Source organism: Microcaecilia unicolor, chromosome 4 (assembly GCF_901765095.1).
Source record: "Microcaecilia unicolor chromosome 4, aMicUni1.1, whole genome shotgun sequence".
Lineage (NCBI taxonomy): Eukaryota > Metazoa > Chordata > Amphibia > Gymnophiona > Siphonopidae > Microcaecilia > Microcaecilia unicolor.
In genome coordinates, this window is record NC_044034.1 from 163,391,738 (window position 1) to 163,410,657 (window position 18,920).

General features: G+C 41.1%; 1 protein-coding gene across 2 annotated transcripts in view; it reads left to right on the forward strand.

Moving 5' to 3' along the window:
* The window catches only part of PRDM11 (PR/SET domain 11), a 136,109-nt gene extending 119,173 nt beyond the window's left edge, over nucleotides 1–16,936 (forward strand). Inside the window, exons 8-9 of one of the 2 annotated variants that reach the window (XM_030200823.1) lie at nucleotides 9,792–10,442; nucleotides 12,267–16,936. In XM_030200823.1, coding sequence (XP_030056683.1) covers nucleotides 9,792–10,442; nucleotides 12,267–14,431 — 2,816 coding nt within the window. In that variant the 3' untranslated portion in view covers nucleotides 14,432–16,936. The remainder of the gene's footprint in view (nucleotides 1–9,791; nucleotides 10,443–12,266) is intronic. The other variant, XM_030200824.1, reaches the window with a different exon arrangement.
* The last annotated feature ends 1,984 nt before the right edge of the window (nucleotides 16,937–18,920 follow it).

Sequence of the window (18,920 nt, forward strand, 5' to 3'; positions counted from 1 at the left end):
GCGCCCTTCTGGCATCAGATTTGGTTCCCTCTTCTTCTGGAGTTGTCCTCCGAGAAACCGTGGAGATTGGAGTGTTTTCCAACCCTCGTCACCCAGAACAAGGGGTCGCTTCTGCATCCCAACCTTCAGTCTCTGGCTTTCACGGCCTGGATGTTGAGAGTTTAGAATTTGCCTCCTTGGGTCTTTCAGAGGGTGTCTCCCATGTCTTGCTTGCTTCCAGGAAAGATTCCACGAAGAGGTGTTACTCTTTCAAATGGAGGAGGTTTGCCGTGTGGTGTGACAGCAAGGCCCTAGATCCTCTTTCTTGTCCTACACAGACCCTGCTTGAATACCTTCTACACTTGTCAGAGTCTGGTCTCAAGACCAACTCCATAAGATTTCACCTTAGTGCGATTAGCGCTTATCATCGCCGTGTAGAGGGTAAACCTATCTCTGGACAGCCTTTAGTTGTTCGCTTCATGAGAGGTTTGCTTTTGTCAAAGCCACCGGTCAAACCTCCACCAGTGTCATGGGATCTCAACATCGTTCTCCCCTAGCTAATGAAAGCTCCTTTTGAGCCACTGAATTCCTGCCATCTGAAGTATTTGACCTGGAAGGTCATTTTCTTGGTGGCTGTTACTTCAGCTCATAGGGTCAGTAAGCTTCAGGCCTTGGTAGTGCTTGCACCTTATATCAGGTTTCATCACAACAGAGTAATCCTCCGCACACACCCTGTTCCTGCCGAAGGTGGTGTCGGAGTTCCATCTGAACCAGTCAATTGTCTTGCCAACATTCTTTCCCCATCCACATACCCGCCCTGGCGAAAGCAGATTGCATACCTTGGACTGCAAGAGAGCATTGGCCTTTTCCGTAGAGCAGACGAAGTCCTTCAGACAGTCCGCCCAGTTGTTTGTTTCTTTCGATCCCAAAAGGAGGGGAGCTGCCATCAGAAAACGCACAATCTCCAGTTGGCTAGCAGATTGCATTTCCTTCACTTATGCCCAAGCTGGGCTATCTTTATAGGGCCATGGCACGACTCATAATGTTAGAGCCATGGCTGCATCAGTGGCTCATTTAAAGTCAGCCTCCATTGAGGAGATTTGCAAGGCTGCAGTGTGGTCATCAATCCACACATTCACATTTCACTACTGCCTTCAGCAGGATACCCGCGACGCGACAGTCGGTTTGGGCAGTCGGTGCTGCAGAATCTGTTCGGGGTTTAGAATCCAACTCCACCCCTAGACCCATTTTTGTTCTGTTCCAGGCTGCACTCGCAGTTAGTTATTTATGGTTTCAGGTCAATCTATGTTATGTCCTCGCCGTTGTGAGGCCCAATTGACCAATGTTCATTGTTTTGAGTGAACCTGGGTGCTATGAATACCCCACATGTGAGAACAAGCAGCCTGTTTGTCCTCGGAGAAAGCGAAGATACTTACCTGTAGCAAGTATTCTCCGAGGACAGCAGGCTGATTGTTCTCACAAACCCGCCCTCCTCCCCTTTGGAGTTGTTCTTGTTGCTTGTTGCTTCTATGCTTTTTGATTAAATTGAGGAAGCACGCTCACGCGACGGGCGGGAAGTCATCCACGCATGCGCAGTACATGTGATTCGCACGCTAGAAGACTCTAACAAAACTTTGTTTTATTTTGTTGGCAAAATGCCGATTCCTGGGCCGACGTAGACGTCGACCCACATGAAAAATCAGCCTGCTGTCCTCGGAGAATACCTGCTACAGGTAAGTATCTTCGCTTTGTTGGATAAACACAGAAAAATCCCACTTCTCCTAATGCCCTTTCACTGCTCCCCTTGCCTGCCTTGAATCCAGGGCCAGCCTAAGGGTATCTGATGCCCTAAGTAATCTTTGAGCCATTCACTCCTCCAAGAGGTGGCTCAAGGCCCTAACCCCTCCCCCCTCCCCCCCGTGAAGTTCAGCATATCCCCTTCCTTTTCTATCCTTCCCAAGGCGGCCAGCATCTCCCCTTTCCCTCTCGACCACCCAGTTGGACAGCATCTCCCCTTCCTCTCTCTAACTCCCTCCCCCCAGTGCTCAGCATCTAATATCCCCTTCCCTATCCCACCCTATGTCCAGCATCTCCCCATCCAGGCCACTCCCAATGCCACCCTACCTGTTTCTGGGCCAGTCTGAAGCTTAAATGGTATGCTGAGTGGACCCTGTAAGCCCAGGCCCACCCTCAAGCACTGCCACATTTCCCTGGTCCAACAGGAAGTCTACCTTGAAGGGGGACAAATATGACAGTGCTTGTGCTTACAGGGCCAGTGCAGCACTCAGTCTTCGTCAAGCTTCAGGACAACCTAGCAGGAATAGGGAGGCAGCAGTGGCAGCAGCAGACCCAGCAGAGTGAAGAAAGATTCTCTTGTGCACTGGCTGCCCTAGGTAGATGCCTAGTGACAGGACCAGCCCTGCTTGGATCCTACACTTTGTTTTTGTGTCTTTTCCGTGTTGATGGCTCCTCAACTACACAAATGTGTATATTTGATTCCACCGGAAAAGATACCCAGCCCTGGTACCTACCTCGTGAAAATACTGATAAATATGGAATTTTTGTACTCTGAAAGAACCCTTCATTAGCTGGAAAATAAACACCTAAATTTACAATTTATATAAACCTAAGAATAGAATCTGTCTATATAAAATATCTAATAAAAAAAACAATTAACAGATTGTTGAGTTTTTATGATGTGAAACTATATTCAATTTCTATTTTACATATAGAGGCGTGTTTTCAAAGCACTTAGACTTAAAATTACATAGTAATCTTTGTAAGTCTAAGTGCCTTGTAAATGAGCCTCTTGGTGTGTCAGTTTTTAAGAATTTAATAGAGTTTTAAGATACTCAGAGTATATGAAAAACACTAGCTTTCATTAGTTATCTGATCGTTCCAGTATCTCTTTTTCTGTGCTCAATAATCATCTCATGCATGTATTTCTTACCCCATAGTCTCAGCAGTTGACCTCTTGGGTTGTTTCACTCTTCAGTTTGAACATTTAAGTTAAAATTGTGTTTGAACCTCAACCTTATCATAGAGCATTTCTTTTGATTTATGATGGCATCACCTCATGTGAGAGAGAAATGTCTTTTGTGGCAGGAAACTAGATTCTTTATCAATGAACCATAAGAACACCTCATCGGTGTCGTAATAATACAGAATCCATGAACTTCTATGGTCACCCAAAAAGGGTGTCATAGTCCCCCAACAGGCTGATGTTTCAGTGCTGTGATGAGTTGCAAAGTTGACTGGATATTTCCATCTGGTTAACTTTAGCCTTATGTTTAGCAGCACTTAATCTAAGTCTAATCCAGTATGTTCTGCTAAAGTAAACAGAAGAAGCGTTAACTTTGGGAGATTCCTCCACAGCAACCACAGTTACTTGGGTATGTTTATCCCGATAGCCCTGATATTCAGTACTATCCAGCTAAACCAAAATCATGCTCTTGAAACACCCAAAGTGCCGCCACCTATATCTGGTTAGCAGGATGAGGAGTATTAAAATCTAAGAGTGTCTGAGAACTCCTGAAGTTGCCCAGACACATATTTTGAATATCTTACTCCAAGAATGTTATTTGCTCCAGGACCATTATGGTTCTTCTAGATCTCTATCAGATTCACATTTACACTGTATTTCCTGAGAGAGTGTGTGTTTATTTTCATTATTTTTTCTTAGTGGCATTTCATTTTAGCAAAAAATGCAGTGTATCATGGGCTAGTGAGGAACTGCAAAAAGCAGTTAAGGAAGACCAGAAATCTGCTGAGTCTAGTCACTTTCCGGTGAAACTAGGAAAAGGGGAAGAAAAGAAAGTGTATGTATAAGAAGCACAGTCTTACTCCTCATTTTGCCACCACATTCACATGTAGACTTACCAAGCTCTGCCACTCTTTCTGTACAGCTATAGCCTGGTCCCCCACCCGTGAGCACCTAGGAGTGACCATTCTTCTGTAAGATTACATAGAAAATGTGGATGTGGAGGAGTGGCCTAGTGGTTAGGGTGGTGGACTTTGGTCCTGGGGAACTGAGGAACTGAGTTCGATTCCCACTTCAGGCACAGGCAGCTCCTTGTGACTCTGGGCAAGTCACTTAACCCTCCATTGCCCCATGTAAGCCGCATTGAGCCTGCCATGAGTGGGAAAGCGCGGGGTACAAATATAACAAAAAAAAAAAAATACACCAGACTGGCAGAGCTCAAGCAGCACAGGTGTCTGTTCTCTTTCATAATTACTAACGGTTTGATGCAGACACAATGAAAATGAAGTAAGTATCTGAAATCAAGAGAAACACTCTGAAACGGTCAGAGTAACAGATGGAGTATCAGGGGCTAATATTTCTATGATGCGTCTCAGTAGCACAGAGCTCCTCCCCTCTTTTTTGTTATTAATTGCTCTTGCCCTAATTACAATTCATTAGATTCTCTTAGCTCCACTTATCCTTTGCTTTTCTCCCTCTACCTTTGTTGATCCCAAAATGTAAATGACCTTGTCTCTCTTTTAGGACATATCCCCCAAAATGCAATACTCTGTGGGTGGTATGTTGAGTTGGAAAAGAACCCTGAAGCACCGAGATATGCTCAACTCAACACAAATCCATGACCTTAGTAGCCTTCTGCTTAATCTTTTCACCAGCGGTGCTTCCTTCAGATCACTAATATACACCAGAGTTAGAAAGTAAATGGAATGGTTCTACTTCACAGGGCTTTTGCTAAAGAGGAACAAAAGATGCACCAGATACTACTGTTAAGTAAAATGCTTTCATGCAAGTGATCTGTAGTTGTAGATTAGTGTTGCATAGAATTCTGAAACCTTGAAAGTATTGCATTGCTACTTCTCGACCCATCCCCCATGAACAATCACAGGTGGAGTAGATGGTTGTTCTCCTTCAAGGCACTGCCCTGATGGTGAAAGGGTGTGGTAGGATATAGAAATTGGGAAAGGATAAGAAATTCCAAAAATGTTCAATGGGAGACAATAGGCAATTACAAAAGTGATTTTTTTTTATTTTTTTAATTGCAAATTGGTATTTGCTCTTGGTAGAAACACATAAGATGAATGTTGGGGCAAAAGTTACTCTTTTTATTACACTGTTGCTGTTTGACTTGGTAAAAGGTTTCTCGCACTATAAAATCACAATGACCAGGTACTGTTAGAGAGCCTTATTTATTTATGTCCAATTAACAAACCTGGGAATGTTACTTTGATGTCTGTAGGCTATTCTGGTTCCTCGGACCCTAAAACTTGGACCATTTATGCTGCAGAGGTGTCCTTCATTAGATAGATTCCTGGCCAAATGTGAGTAGGCTGGGAAAGCCAAAGATGTGACCACCTCAGCAATTCCAGGTTATTGGTTACTGCTCACCAACCACCCGGGTAGCTCAGAACACTTTAGAGAAGCACTATATCACCGGTTATTTTTTATCTTCTGCACCTCTATTCCACAAAATTTGTAGGTGCGCAAAAATTCCACTTCACTTCCTGGTGTCAAATATCCCCCAAGCCACCTGGATATCTTTTTCGCAGCATGAAAAAAAAAGTACTACTTATTAGTACTTGAATACAAAGTGAGGGTTGAACTATGTCAAGATGGAGAACGGAAAAGAACCGGCAGTACATTTGCTCCTTCAACATTAAATCATTTCCAATACTCTTGCAATAGCTCTCATACTTGGAAAAGGTAAACAGTTTACTGTAACAGGCTACATACTGGTGCCCAGCAGACACAAATCCAATATGTTTTCTAGTCTGAAAAGATATTCCTGTCTCTCGGCTACAACTGCCACCATGCAGCTAAAGTCGATGTAGAAAGGAAGAGAACACCTCTATTACCTTGGCCATGGGCAATGGTGACTTCCTTACCCTAGGACAGTGATGGCATTTCATTCTGAAGTCTTTGAAAATTCCACTCCACTATTTTCAAAAGCAAAAATGATGTGACAAAAAAGTGAAGTTGTTTGTCACAGTGCCGGCACTGATGAAGTCTGAAGCCCTTTACAAGACAGAAGGAAACAATGGATTTTGAGCCACAGGTGTCATCCTTTGAGTGGCAGGTAAGGACACTCAGCTATTCCTTTTTCCTGTAATCATTTTAATACTACTATAGGGTTCTCCTCCCTTATTTTCAAACCTTGCTACACTCCAACATAAGAAGCTGCAACCTACACTTGATTTTAGCAGGTCTAGCTTGAGGGTGGTGGAAGCTGTATCGAAAGGTTGGGGGGGATGGATGAAAGATGAGCAGAGAAAGGGACAAAGAAGTTACAGATTGCAAGTGGGGCTCCAAACACTCCCTGTATTTTATTTCTGGAGCAACTCCTAACTGAACGAGAATTAAAGGGAAGGTATGTGTAGAAATGTTTTATCAGATTTTGAACCATGGCCTAATTTTGAGTACTTTCAGTGCCTATTTTATCATTTCTTGTGCTTTAAGAATGCATCCATTTTTTAAAGTTTTCATTCCAATTGTGAGCACACTTTATTGATTGGGATGAGTTAACTAGTTTTATGAAGAGATCACCCAAGACGGTACAGTTCAACATAAAACTTACAATTTTGTTAACTGCATAACTGTAGTAAAGTGACCAGTCAATGAGGTAAACTTGGAAATGGTAAACTGAAACCTAGTAATAAGACTAACATGATACTGTATCAGAAATATAAACATTTAACAACACTGTTGAACAATTATATAACAGAAATATGATAAATGTCAATTCAATAATAGCATGGAATAACATTCAAATAACATAGATATAATACAATATTAGCATAAAACCAATGGAACGCTTAGGCCTCTGTTTACAAAGCCACGCAGCAATGCTGACACAGCCCATTCAAAGTGAATGGGCTGAGTCGGTATTACCGTACATAAGAATTGCCATACTGGGACAGACTGAAGGTCCATCAAGCCCAGCATCCTGTTTCTAACAGTGGCCAATCCAGGTCACAAGTACCTAGCAAGATCCCAAAAAAAAGTATAATTCATTTTATGCTGCTTATCCTAGAAATAAGCAGTGGATTTTCCCCAAGTCCATTTTAATAATGGTCTATGGACTTTTCCTTTAGGAAGCCAGCCAAACCTTTTTTTAAACCCCGCTAAGCTAACTGCTTTTACTACATTCTCTGGCAATGAATTCCAGAGTTTAATTACACATTGAGTGAAGAAATATTTTCTCCGATTCATGTTAAATGTACTACTTTGTAGTTTCATTTATTTATTTGTTGCATTTGTATCCCACATTTTCCCACCTATTTGCAGGCTCATTGTGGCTTACATGATACTGTGATGGTGATTGCCAGTTCCGGTATGAGAAATACAGAGAAATACAGAAATACATTGCATGGCTCCTAGTCCTAGTATTTTTGGAAAGAGTAAACAATCAGTTCACATCTATTTTATAGAGCTCTATCATATCTCCCCTCAGCTGTCTTTTCTCCAAGCTGAAGAGCCCTATCCACTTTAGCCTTTCCTCATAGGGAAATCTTCCCATCCTCTTTATCGTTTTCGTCGCCCTTCTCTGCTAACGTGGCTTTGTAAACAGAGGGGTTAATAAGCACACATTAGAACATTTGGATAACATAGATATGATGCTAATTTTGTTTCTTCAATACAATGAAATATCTTACTATGTAGCCAAGAGGCCAAGTGCAGATATATAAATGGGTAGTACAGAGTCAATTAGGACAAATAGATGGGTGGCTAAGCTAGTTCATGTTTGGAGTAAGTGGATAGTCAGTCATCAGATATATTAAAGGCTTGGGAGAAGAGCCAGGCTTTCACCTGCATCCTGAAATTGAGGTAGTCTTGCATTCGTTGTAAATTTGAGTGTTGGGGCCACTCCTGAGGAGGCTTGCAGGCGTGTATCAAGAGTGTCACCTGAAAGCACTATAATGTAAATAAAAAGAGAAAAACAATAGCCGATAACCTGTAAATATAACTGAACATTAAATACTTACAGGGACTGCCCCGTTCATGAAGCCACAGTACTTTGAGGGTCAGTGCCAATCGAGCCTAGATGTGCCATGAAGGTGGAGCACTTAGACCATGGGGGGTGGAGGGGGGAGAGAAGATGACTGCCCCCTGAGGAAGAGCAGGAAGGTGCACTTCAGAGGATGTGCCTCCTTGTTCCTGCAAGGATGCTCGAAACCATCTGGCCATAATAATTGAGGAGAGAGGTAAAAAATTGGAAAAGTAATTTTAAAGATGCTAAAAGGTAAAGCGAGAGCAGTACTGAATATGAACACTGAAATGCTTAGGTTTTTTTTTAATTAATTTTTAGTGCTTTGGTTTAGCTGCAAAGTATTTTATGCAATTGCTGAAATACAAACAAAAATACGTAGGGCCAGATTTTGAGCCAGCGCAATCATCAACTGAAATTAAACCTCATTCAATTCCAGTATTTAAATTAATCCATTTATTCAGCACCACTGTCTGTATAGTTAGCAGCACTGAATTCACACATTGACCATTGTTTAGGGCTCAGTTTCACTGCTAAACAAGTGTTTGGCCTTCATCCTGTCCCTAACTCAGTAACAGCAGACAAAGTCCACAACACCCATCTTGTCTGCCTATCAGTTTCCCTACTGTAGTACTGCAGACCCTTCTTTTTCTTTTTCTTTGGCTTTAACCTCTCTTCATTGCTACCAAGGATTTTTTTTGTACATGTCTTGTGATTTCTAGAATTCTCATAGTATCTTTGATTCCTCCACCTGGATTACGAGGTTGATCCATACACTCATGACCCTATCAGTGGAGAAATGCATTTTTACCTTGCTCCTGAATCTATCTCCTACCAGCCTTATATTATGACAATTTGCAGTGTCCTTTATGCAAAAAAAAAAAAAAACCACCACCACTGGTTTCTCGTTCATAATTTATAGCCACCCACATTTCCCCGCATCCTCGCCAAACAATATGTGTGCATAGTCTCTTCTGGTGCTATATGCATGCCCCCAAAAAATGGATGCCCTGAGAGTACAGTAAAGGAAAAATGTTGACATGGGTAGGAAAATTGCTGTTTTGAATTGTGATCCTAAACTTTTCTCAAAATCGGTGTTATTGATTCAGAACAAGGTCTGGCTGCACACGATTCTTACCCAGAATATCATGTAAACAATTGCATATTTAATGAAATAATATGAAATAAATCTCAGAAAAATGGATTCATGAATATCACAAGTAAAGTATGTCAACAATGTGATTGCAGATTTTGTCATTTTGCTCACAATTTCCATTGACGTTTTAAAGTTGTGGCATGAGGTCAGTAAAATCATTGCAAATGGGTCACATACATACATTTTGGGCAAGGTTTAGGATCACTTTTTTTTTCTTTTCAGGGTTTTTTTTTTTTTTTGCCCCATCTTAAAAATGTGCTGTATCTGTACCAGGTACTGATTTCACTCAAATTAGTCTACTACAACTTCTGATGAAAAGACAGATGATATGCTTTAAATTCTCCTCAAGAGGGCCTCTCAGCTGATTGCCATGAAGCAGATGGCTGTGAGTTTAGAGCTAAAGCCAGATATTGTGCTTGATGAATGAGATGCCTTTTACCAAGTCATAACTCGCAGCTCTGTAATAGAGAATGAGTATACACTTGAAAATGGTTTGATTTTGCTTTCCTCAAAGTTTAATTTAAAAAAAGCTTGGTTCTACATCCTGGCCATTCTATTTTCTGTTTTCTTCTCCTAAAAATTCTGAGCCCTCTTAGACTACAGGCAGGAGCTTCCAAGGAAAAGTGTTTATTACTTCTATTTTTAATCAATGGCTCTTGACTCGTAATGATAATTTCACTTGTTTTCATTTTCAGGAAATAAAAAATTACAGAAGGAAAGGTTTGATAGGATTTTGAAGATCCAAGAGGACATCAAAGGCCCATTTCAAGTAACAACATTAAAGCAAGGGAGGAGCCCTTACAAACGTGGCTGTGGTAGTGGTGAAGATGGGGAAGTCCACCCACAGATAAAGAAAAAGAAGATAGATCTTATCTTCAAAGATGTTCTTGAAGCTTCTCTAGAGTCAACAAAAATGAATGAGCACCCACTGGCAACAAGTAGCCCTCTGTCTATGAAGAAAACTGCCAAGTATCAAATTGAGGATGTCTTTGACCGATGTAGTGCAGTCACTCAACATAGTAGTTCTGCCCTCAGCAAAACTATGTGTGAGGGTGAAAGGAAGGTTCCCTATGGGTCTTCCTTTGGTATTGCCAAAGAGTTGAGCTACCCAGAACATGATGAAGAAGATCCATTATCAGTTAAAGTGGAGAGCCCAGCTGATGTGTCCACTGTTGGAGACTGCCAGGAGATCCCCACTACATCCTTCTGTCCCAACTGCATAAGGTTGAAGAAGAAAATTCGAGAACTTGAGGCGGAGGTGGAAATGCTGAGGTCTGAGAAGCTGTCCGAAACCACCCAGCTACCAGCCCAGGTTCCTGAGCTTCAAGAACTATCAGATCCTCCAGGTAAGTTAAACAACAAAACCAGTGCCCAGACATTAACATGATATTAAACCCACTGAATATTCTGGTGTTCTTTTGCATAGAAATTGTTTTATTAGTGATTTAAAAGATTCCTATTCCACTTTATCTAAAATCTAAACTGTGTGCAATCAACATACATAACTATCCATTAAAACAATAGCATAAAACTCAGACTAAAAACAGTGACAGAATAAATAAAAAAATACAAATACATCACTACCCAATATGTCACCACTAAAATTATCTTATTAAATATATCAACTGCCCACTTTAAATCTGTAAGCATTTACTAGAACAGAATTCAAATATACACACCATATGATGTTGTTACAAAAGCTTACTGAAATAAATATGCATTTAGCAATTTCCTGACCTTAGCAGTATTATTCATGGCGTTTGCAGCAGAGAACATTTGAGACGTAGCAGCCAGTGCTCTTACTGTGAAACCAATAGGATGCTTGTAATGATCAGATAAGCCATTTTTTTTGTATTGAATGCACTCTCAATAAAGAAAGTTGGATTACAGGTGGGCTGTTTGCAGTATTTTTGATTCTCTTTCTCTAGAGAGATATCAATAAGCATAAAAATGGAGAGCTCAGCATATAACTCTGAAAAGGACTGTGCTAAAATACATTTTTTGATTAATTTAAAGGTGTTTACAGACTGGACAAACATTCAGAATGGCATCTCTAAATCTAAATTTATGTATTTTCTTCATTTTACTATCTGTGTATTTACTAGACCGATATCCCTTTGTTACACGTTTTCTGTTTCTGTGTTTTATGCTTTTGCCGTGAAGTCACAGTGCTGCAGTTGTGACATCACACACTCCTGTCGACATGTCCTACACACGAGCCCTTGCAGAAAAGAGCTGAGGAAGACAGGCAAAGACCTGAGTGCTCCTTCTCACAAGCATTTTGTATTATCAGAGAATAGCATTAAGAGGGGGTACTGACTTATAGGTAAATCAACCAAAACCTGTGTGTGTGTGTTCAGGAAGGAATGTTTTGATAAAATAGATGTTAAAAAGAGAACATTGTGAATGACAATAACAAAACTGAATTTTTTAAATCTCAACAAGGTCACTATATTTTCAAGTCATCTTTTTCCCTCTGTACAATCACTTATTTTCCAGTTGTATTGCAGTGTAAGGCTCTTATATTGCCCTTGATCTGTAAATTCACTGTCTTTTTAGTAGTTTTACTGATTTATGATTTTTAATGGTTGTTGACTAGGGTGCTAGATTCTGATGGTATTTTGCTTTCCAGGGTCACATGTTGCATATGTATTAATAACTGCTTACTCACAGGATATTTCACTCTGAGGGCAATTTTCAAAGGCATTTATCTAGGTATAAAGGCCTGACTGAAAATTCCCCTTCTCAAATGTGGTTTGAAACACAGGTGACTTCCATAGCATGTGTGCTTGTAGCTGGGGGGTGAGGGAGTGGAATCCAGTATGCATAACGTACATTTTATTTTCAAATGTATGGGCACAGGTGCAAAGTATGTGAATACTTTTAACATATACTTTATGCTTGAAAATTTTCAGAGAGAAACAATGCCGGTAGTTTCCCTTCTCCTAAAATATCCATTGTAAACCAACCCACAAAGCTTGTAACTGTGCATCCTATTTGAAGATTGCTCTTTGTAAGCCCCTTTCTATTCGGCAAGGTTTTTAGTAGCAAATGAGATATTAATGAATATTACTTGGGTATTTTTTTAAATGTGTTCATGCAACATGACGGGTGATTGAATGGTTGAGGAAAACCCACAATCGTTAAAATAAATTTTCCTTGTTTTTCAGCAACTGAAAGCATGGTCAGTGTGCCCCCCATCATGGAGGATGAAGACCAGGAAGTGGACTCTGCCGACGAGTCAGTCTCCAATGAAATGGTGGCCACAGCAGATGAGCCTTCCAAAATGTCTGCTGTTACCGGCAGAAGAATTCGTCGTTTCAAGCAAGAGTGGCTGAAAAAGTTTTGGTTTCTCCGGTATTCTTCCACCTTAAATGAAATGTGGTGCCACGTTTGCAGACAGTATACTGTGCAATCCTCCCGGACTTCTGCCTTTATCATTGGCTCTAAACAGTTTAAGATCCATACAATAAAACTTCATAGTCAGAGCAACCTCCACAAGAAGTGCCTGCAGCTTTATAAGCTCAGAATGCATCCAGAGAAGACTGAGGAAATGTGCCGGAACATGACCCTGCTCTTCAATACAGCCTACCATTTGGCTTTAGAAGGCAGGCCTTACTTTGACTTTAGGCCTCTTGCAGAATTATTAAGAAAGTGCGAACTCCGAGTGGTTGACCAGTATATGAATGAGGGAGATTGCCAGATATTAATTCACCATATTGCCAGGGCTCTTCGAGAAGATTTAGTGGAACGAATAAGGCAGTCCCCATTTCTTAGTATTATATTAGATGGGCAAAGTGAAGATTTAATTACTGATACAGTAGCAGTCTATGTACAGTACACAAGCAATGATGGACCTCCTGCAACAGAGTTCCTGTCTCTCCAAGAACTTGGCTTGTCTACAACAGAGAGTTACCTCCAAGGAATAGACAGAGCTTTTTCAGCCTTAGGAATTAGACTTCAAGATGAGAAGCCAACTATTGGCTTGGGTATCGATGGTGCTAATATTACAGCTGGCCTAAGAGCTAATATGTACATGACAATCAGAAAGACCTTGCCATGGCTACTCTGCTTACCTTTTATGGTATACAGGCCTCATTTGGAAATTTTGGATGCAATCAGTGGGAAAGAGCTCCCATGCTTAGAAGAGCTAGAAAACAACCTCAAGCAGCTACTCAGTTTCTATCGCTACTCACCGAGGCTCATGTGTGAACTAAGGACAACTGCCTCAACTCTTTGTGAAGAGACAGAATTCCTGGGAGATATCCGAGCTGTGAGGTGGATTATTGGTGAACAGAATGTTCTAAATGCTTTGATCAAGGATTACCTTGAAGTAGTGGCACATCTCAAAGATGTGAGCAGCCAAACTCAAAGAGCCGATGCCTCTGCTATTGCATTAGCTCTCCTCCAGTTTCTTCTGGATTATCAGTCAATTAAGCTCATCTACTTTTTATTGGATGTGATTGCTGTGCTGTCACGCCTGGCTTATGTCTTCCAAGGTGAATACCTTCTTGTGTCTCAAGTGGATGAGAAGATAGAGGAGGCCATACAGGAAATCAGTCGTTTGGCAGATTCTCCTGGGGAGTACCTGCAAGAGTTTGAAGAAAACTTTCGAGAAAGCTTTAATGGAGTGGCATTAAAGAACCTACGGGTGGCTGAAGCCAAATTTCAATCAATCCGAGAAAAGATTTGCCAGAAAACCCAGTTAACCCTAGCTCAAAGGTTTGATTCTCGTAGTCGAATATTTGTCAAGGCATGCCAAGTGTTTGACCTGTCAACTTGGCCTCGAAGTACAGAGGAGCTAGTGAATTATGGAGAGGAAGATATGATTCAGATATTTGATCACCTGGAGGCAATCCCTTTTTTTCTAAAAGATGTCTGCAGGGAGGGAGCAGACACAAGAGGAAGCTTGCTAATGGAATGGCGGGAGCTCAAAGGTGATTATTACACCAAAAATGGCTTCAAAGACTTAATTGGTCACATTTGTAAATACAAACAGAGATTTTCCCTCTTAAACAAAGTGGTGCAGATCTTGAAAGTTCTTCCCACATCAACAGCCTGCTGTGAGAAAGGTCGCATCGCCCTTCAGAAAGTGCGCAAAAACAACCGCTCCCGACTCACATTGGAGCAGTTGAGCGACCTTTTAACCATTGCAGTAAACGGACCCCCCATTGTCAACTTTGATGCCAAGAGAGCACTGGATAGTTGGTTTGAGGAGAAATCAGGAAATAGTTACTCACTCTCAGCAGAAATGTTGAGTAGAATGTCTTCTCTGGATCAGAAGCCAGTTCTCCCCAATACAGACATGGCATCTGAATTTTATTCTGATATTTAGGCAGGAATGTCTCCACTTGGAAAAGCTATAAAATATTTTTTCTATTCTAATCCTAATCTTTGATATGTTATATAAATATATATATATATATATATATATTACAAAAACTACACACACCTGCATATGTACAAGTGTGTGTGTTAAAAGAAATGCCACTAAATTACAAAATCATTTGATATGGCTTTATAGGAGGCAGGGAAACTGAAAACTTGACAGTCCTGAAAAGTACTACTTTGGATTTACTGCTAACCTGCCACTTGAAATGTCTGCAGACATGGCAGCTGCAACTGAGATCAGAACATTTCCTTCTGTATCATCACACATCTGTTCTGTTTTCTTTGTTGAATTGCGAACTAAAACTTCCTTGTTATTTTCTATCACTGTCACCAGGTGTAATATTTTCTTCTGCCTTGATTTGTAGTTAGAGGGGCCTTCCCTTGCTCACTGGACTCCTTGTAGACTTTGATACAGACCCTTTATGGTTGATGACAGAGTAACACAGCACCACTTTCTTCCAACCCTCACTTTTGTTACGTAGAGTGGAATTTATAATCACTTTTTATTTGGTTAGGGTTTGGGGAAGGGAGCTTGTGGTCAGTGATATTAAAAGAAATCTCTGCTAAACTGTGACATTTTCCACCACCCCTTCCCTCTGAAATGAATGGGATGTGTAATACAGCTAAGGGTTCATTCCCTGTGGTTGCAACATTTATGATTTATAGAGACTGCAATGTTACGTCATGTACAGAATAAGCTAGAATAATGGGAAGGGGGGGATTTCTGCATTTTTGTATTGTGAAGGGGGAAATAATTAAATCTAAGTACCAGTGCTACTGGGACAGTAGATAGCCAATGAATCCAGTCCTAATAGGACACAAAGATTCTTGGGCTTAAAAAATTATATTCTTCACAGCCCCTAGGGGGAGTGAGTCATGGTCATCATTAAGGGTGACACCTGCTGGCTGGATTGAGAGCCCATGATACGAGGTTCCACAAGGAGCCCTTGCACATAGCTCCCGATCCTAATGACCAGACCGGGAACAATGGGAGGGAGGGTCTATTAAAATAGGGGGAAATCCCTGGACAGTGGTGAATAAATGCTTATGGCACCAGAATCCCAGCATTGGTTCTGATTGAGCTGGAAGAAAGAGGAGGAGGGTTAGTGACCTAGTGGTTAGAACAATGGACTGAGAACCAGAGAAAGGGTTCAGATTCCATTCCTCCACTGGCACTCCTTGTGACCTTAGGCAAGTCACATTATCCCCTGTTGCCTCAGGTACCTACTTAGATTGTAAGCTCTTATGAGCAGGGACTTATTGTACCTGAATCACTTAATAATGCTGTAAGCCGCCTTGATGATTATTTGAAAAGGTGGGATAAAAATCCAAATTATTATTATTAGAAAGAACTACCGGGCCAAAAGTGATATTCTAATTTACAAGATTTATTTATACTCTTTATACATATAGCTTATTGTATTGTTACAAAAAGTAAAGAACAACTATTGTGATTTATGACCAGAGGTATCAATGCAAAGCTTCTCCTTAGGGGAGGGCAGTATTTTAATAATATTATCCAAGTGGGAAGAAGTTTCTTCTCTCTGTGTGCTGAGCTGCATCTCTGGGCAAGCAGCCTTGTTCCAGATGAATAAAGACTGCCTTTTAATTTCCATTTTATGGGGCTAGAATTTAAGCAGGTCCTTGGAGGGAGGGAGTGGTTTGGCCTTTCTTCAAGAATGCCTCTGGTATGTGATTGACCCATTTTATCTGTGTGATCATATTACATAGACCAAATGGGCCAATCAGCTAGCCTTTCAGCCACTCTTGCCAAACTGGCTGTTCCCAGAAATACAGGACAGCTACTTTTAAAGACTTTAAAATGAAGATTATTTGAAAACTGAAGCATTGCCACTTTCTTTGGGAACTTGAGAAGCGCTGCCTACAGTAAGCAGAGATTCATTTTGCTGTAGCTCATTTTCCAGATTTGAAGCTTTGTGTTTAACTTCCTGACAGTATGACACCAGAAGATCTTCAGGGTTCCTTCTGCTCCTGTGAAATATATTTGTTCATGTGTGTGGGAGAAAAAATCCCACAGAAGCAATGTGAAAAAGTAGAACATAACCCTGAATGCTGAGATGTTTCTACCTGAACTGTCCCCTGAGGAGGAAGGGAAAGGAAGCAGGAGTGTGACTCCATCTTCAGGTTAGAAAAGGCACAGTCAGATCTGAGCACAGTTCATGTAGACAATGGGGTCATCAGCACTGCCAGTGCCACAAAATCACTCCTGCAGGCTGACCACATTTCCTAAGCAAACCAGGAAATCATCCAGTCTAGCTGTTTTTCATTCGCTCACAGTGAGTGTAGTAACCTTGACTATTTTTCTGTATTTCCCTCCTGGTTCTGATCCTAGGCGTTTAACCCTTGCCAGTAGACAGTTTCATTCTCAGTGGAGAACCATAAGTGAAACAAGTCAGTCCAGGTGCCCTCTTAAAGAAAAGACACAGCTTTCCATGTCCCTCCCTCCCTCCCTCCCCCCCCCCCCAACAACCCTGCCCATTTTTCCCAAGCCATAGACATGTAAGAACAGGAGACCTGTAGGTGTTTCAACCTGTCCATCCTGGTGCAGGACATATATGAATTCAGCCAGTGGAGACGGCTGACAACACTGTGCAGGTTCTTATGAGGTGAAGATGTGGATGGTTTTCTAGTTTGTTGCCTGGTATGAGTCATCGTTTACCTAACCTTACTGCCAACCTTCAGCCTTAGGTGGTTCTACAAACAAGAGTTTAGCTGCACACCAATTTGCTTCTTCCTGTTTCCAGGGAATACTTGGAATACTGATGACCCTTGTCGTGATCCTTATCCATCTGTGCTTCATCCTGTTTATCATATTATTATTCTTGGGCATATCTCTACCTCTTCTGATGCCATAGCTGTATGTTGAATCCAGACCCACCACAACTACTGACAAGCTGACTTTTTACTATAGGTGGTAAGAGCAGATCATCCATCCGGCATTCAGATCCCACACACTGGCGTCAACAGGTTTTTAAAACACGTAAGGCAAAGAAATACCTTGTGGTGACTGGCCACTAAACACAACAGCCAATGGAACTCAATACTTGGTTTCCCCATGCTTCGTGACCTCATGAAATTATCAGACTGAATCCAGAAGAGGAGGAAGCCCGGGTTTCATGAGTTAACTATCACATTGTGCTTGAAGTCAAAGAACTTGAGAAGAGCAATGTTACTACTGATGATATTGCATGGGGGTGTACAGGAAGTCACATTGCCCACAAACACATACATGTACACTGCTGTCATTATTATACTATTATTTTATCACTGGTAGGGCATTTTACAGTAGAGCTATCTAGGATTAGTCATATCTTTTTATATTTTATGCTGCTAGACACATCCAGAGTATGTTCAACGTGGATAAAAGGCATAGGGAACCAATCAGTTATTCTCAGGTGTGCTGGTGGGATTTGTGAGTGCACCAGTGAGGGAGCCCAGCCTGGCTTGGGAGTGCTACTGAAAATCTGCTCTCTTTTGTAAAACACTGGGTTAGCAGCTTTTCAAATGCTCTTGCATTGCTCAGTTGCTAAGTGGTTAGTTGCATGGCATTTCTCTGGTGCCTCGTTTGTTGTTAGCTGCTGATGCAAGACCTCAGTAGCCTAATTCAAATCCTGGTTCTTTTTTCCCGGGGGTCCTTTTTCACAACAGACATTTTGCCTGGGCTTAAATGAGGGGAAATCAGCAGCAGAGCTGTAAAAAAAATAAAAAGTACTGCAAGCCTCTTCCTTGTACGCTCTTCTCAGACCACCTGCTACCAGTAGTATAGAGGCAGCAGGCATCCCCCTAGGAGGGTTAGAAAGCGTGCACAGAGTGAGGAAGTGTACATGGTGCACATACAAGCAGTACATTAGATATCAGCATACCTTTATAAGAGCAATAAAGGCTTTCTGGCTGAGTAATCATTTATTCTGTACTTATAGGACATATTTATGTTTACCTTGTATAGCACTGCACCTTCATCGTTATATAAATGATGATGAAATTTTCTTTGTCTTTACCAAAAAAAAAAAGGCAAAATATTATTTTCACTACATTAAACTCCTTATATTCTTTATGCTGTAAAGCTCTTTGTGTCACTGGGTGTGGCCAGTTTTGAGGAACTGTCTGTTGTGTGCACCAAGAGCGCCAAGTATATATATCCTAAAGCTGAATTACTGTATTACTGGAATGGAGCGAGCAATTATGTCAGCATTTCTATATTGGTTCTCATACATTCTGAAGTCTGTGATATCACAAGCTATGCAACAGTTCCTGGTTTTTGGAGAGAATTGAGTTTTGCTGCTACAGTTTCTTACTGTATTTTTAAAGTCACACTGTGTTTTTACAGTTACAAGTGGTGGAACTAAGATGTGTGTTTTTGGAGGGATGTGTTAGCCCTCCATTAAAAATTTTAAATTCGAAGTACAAATGCA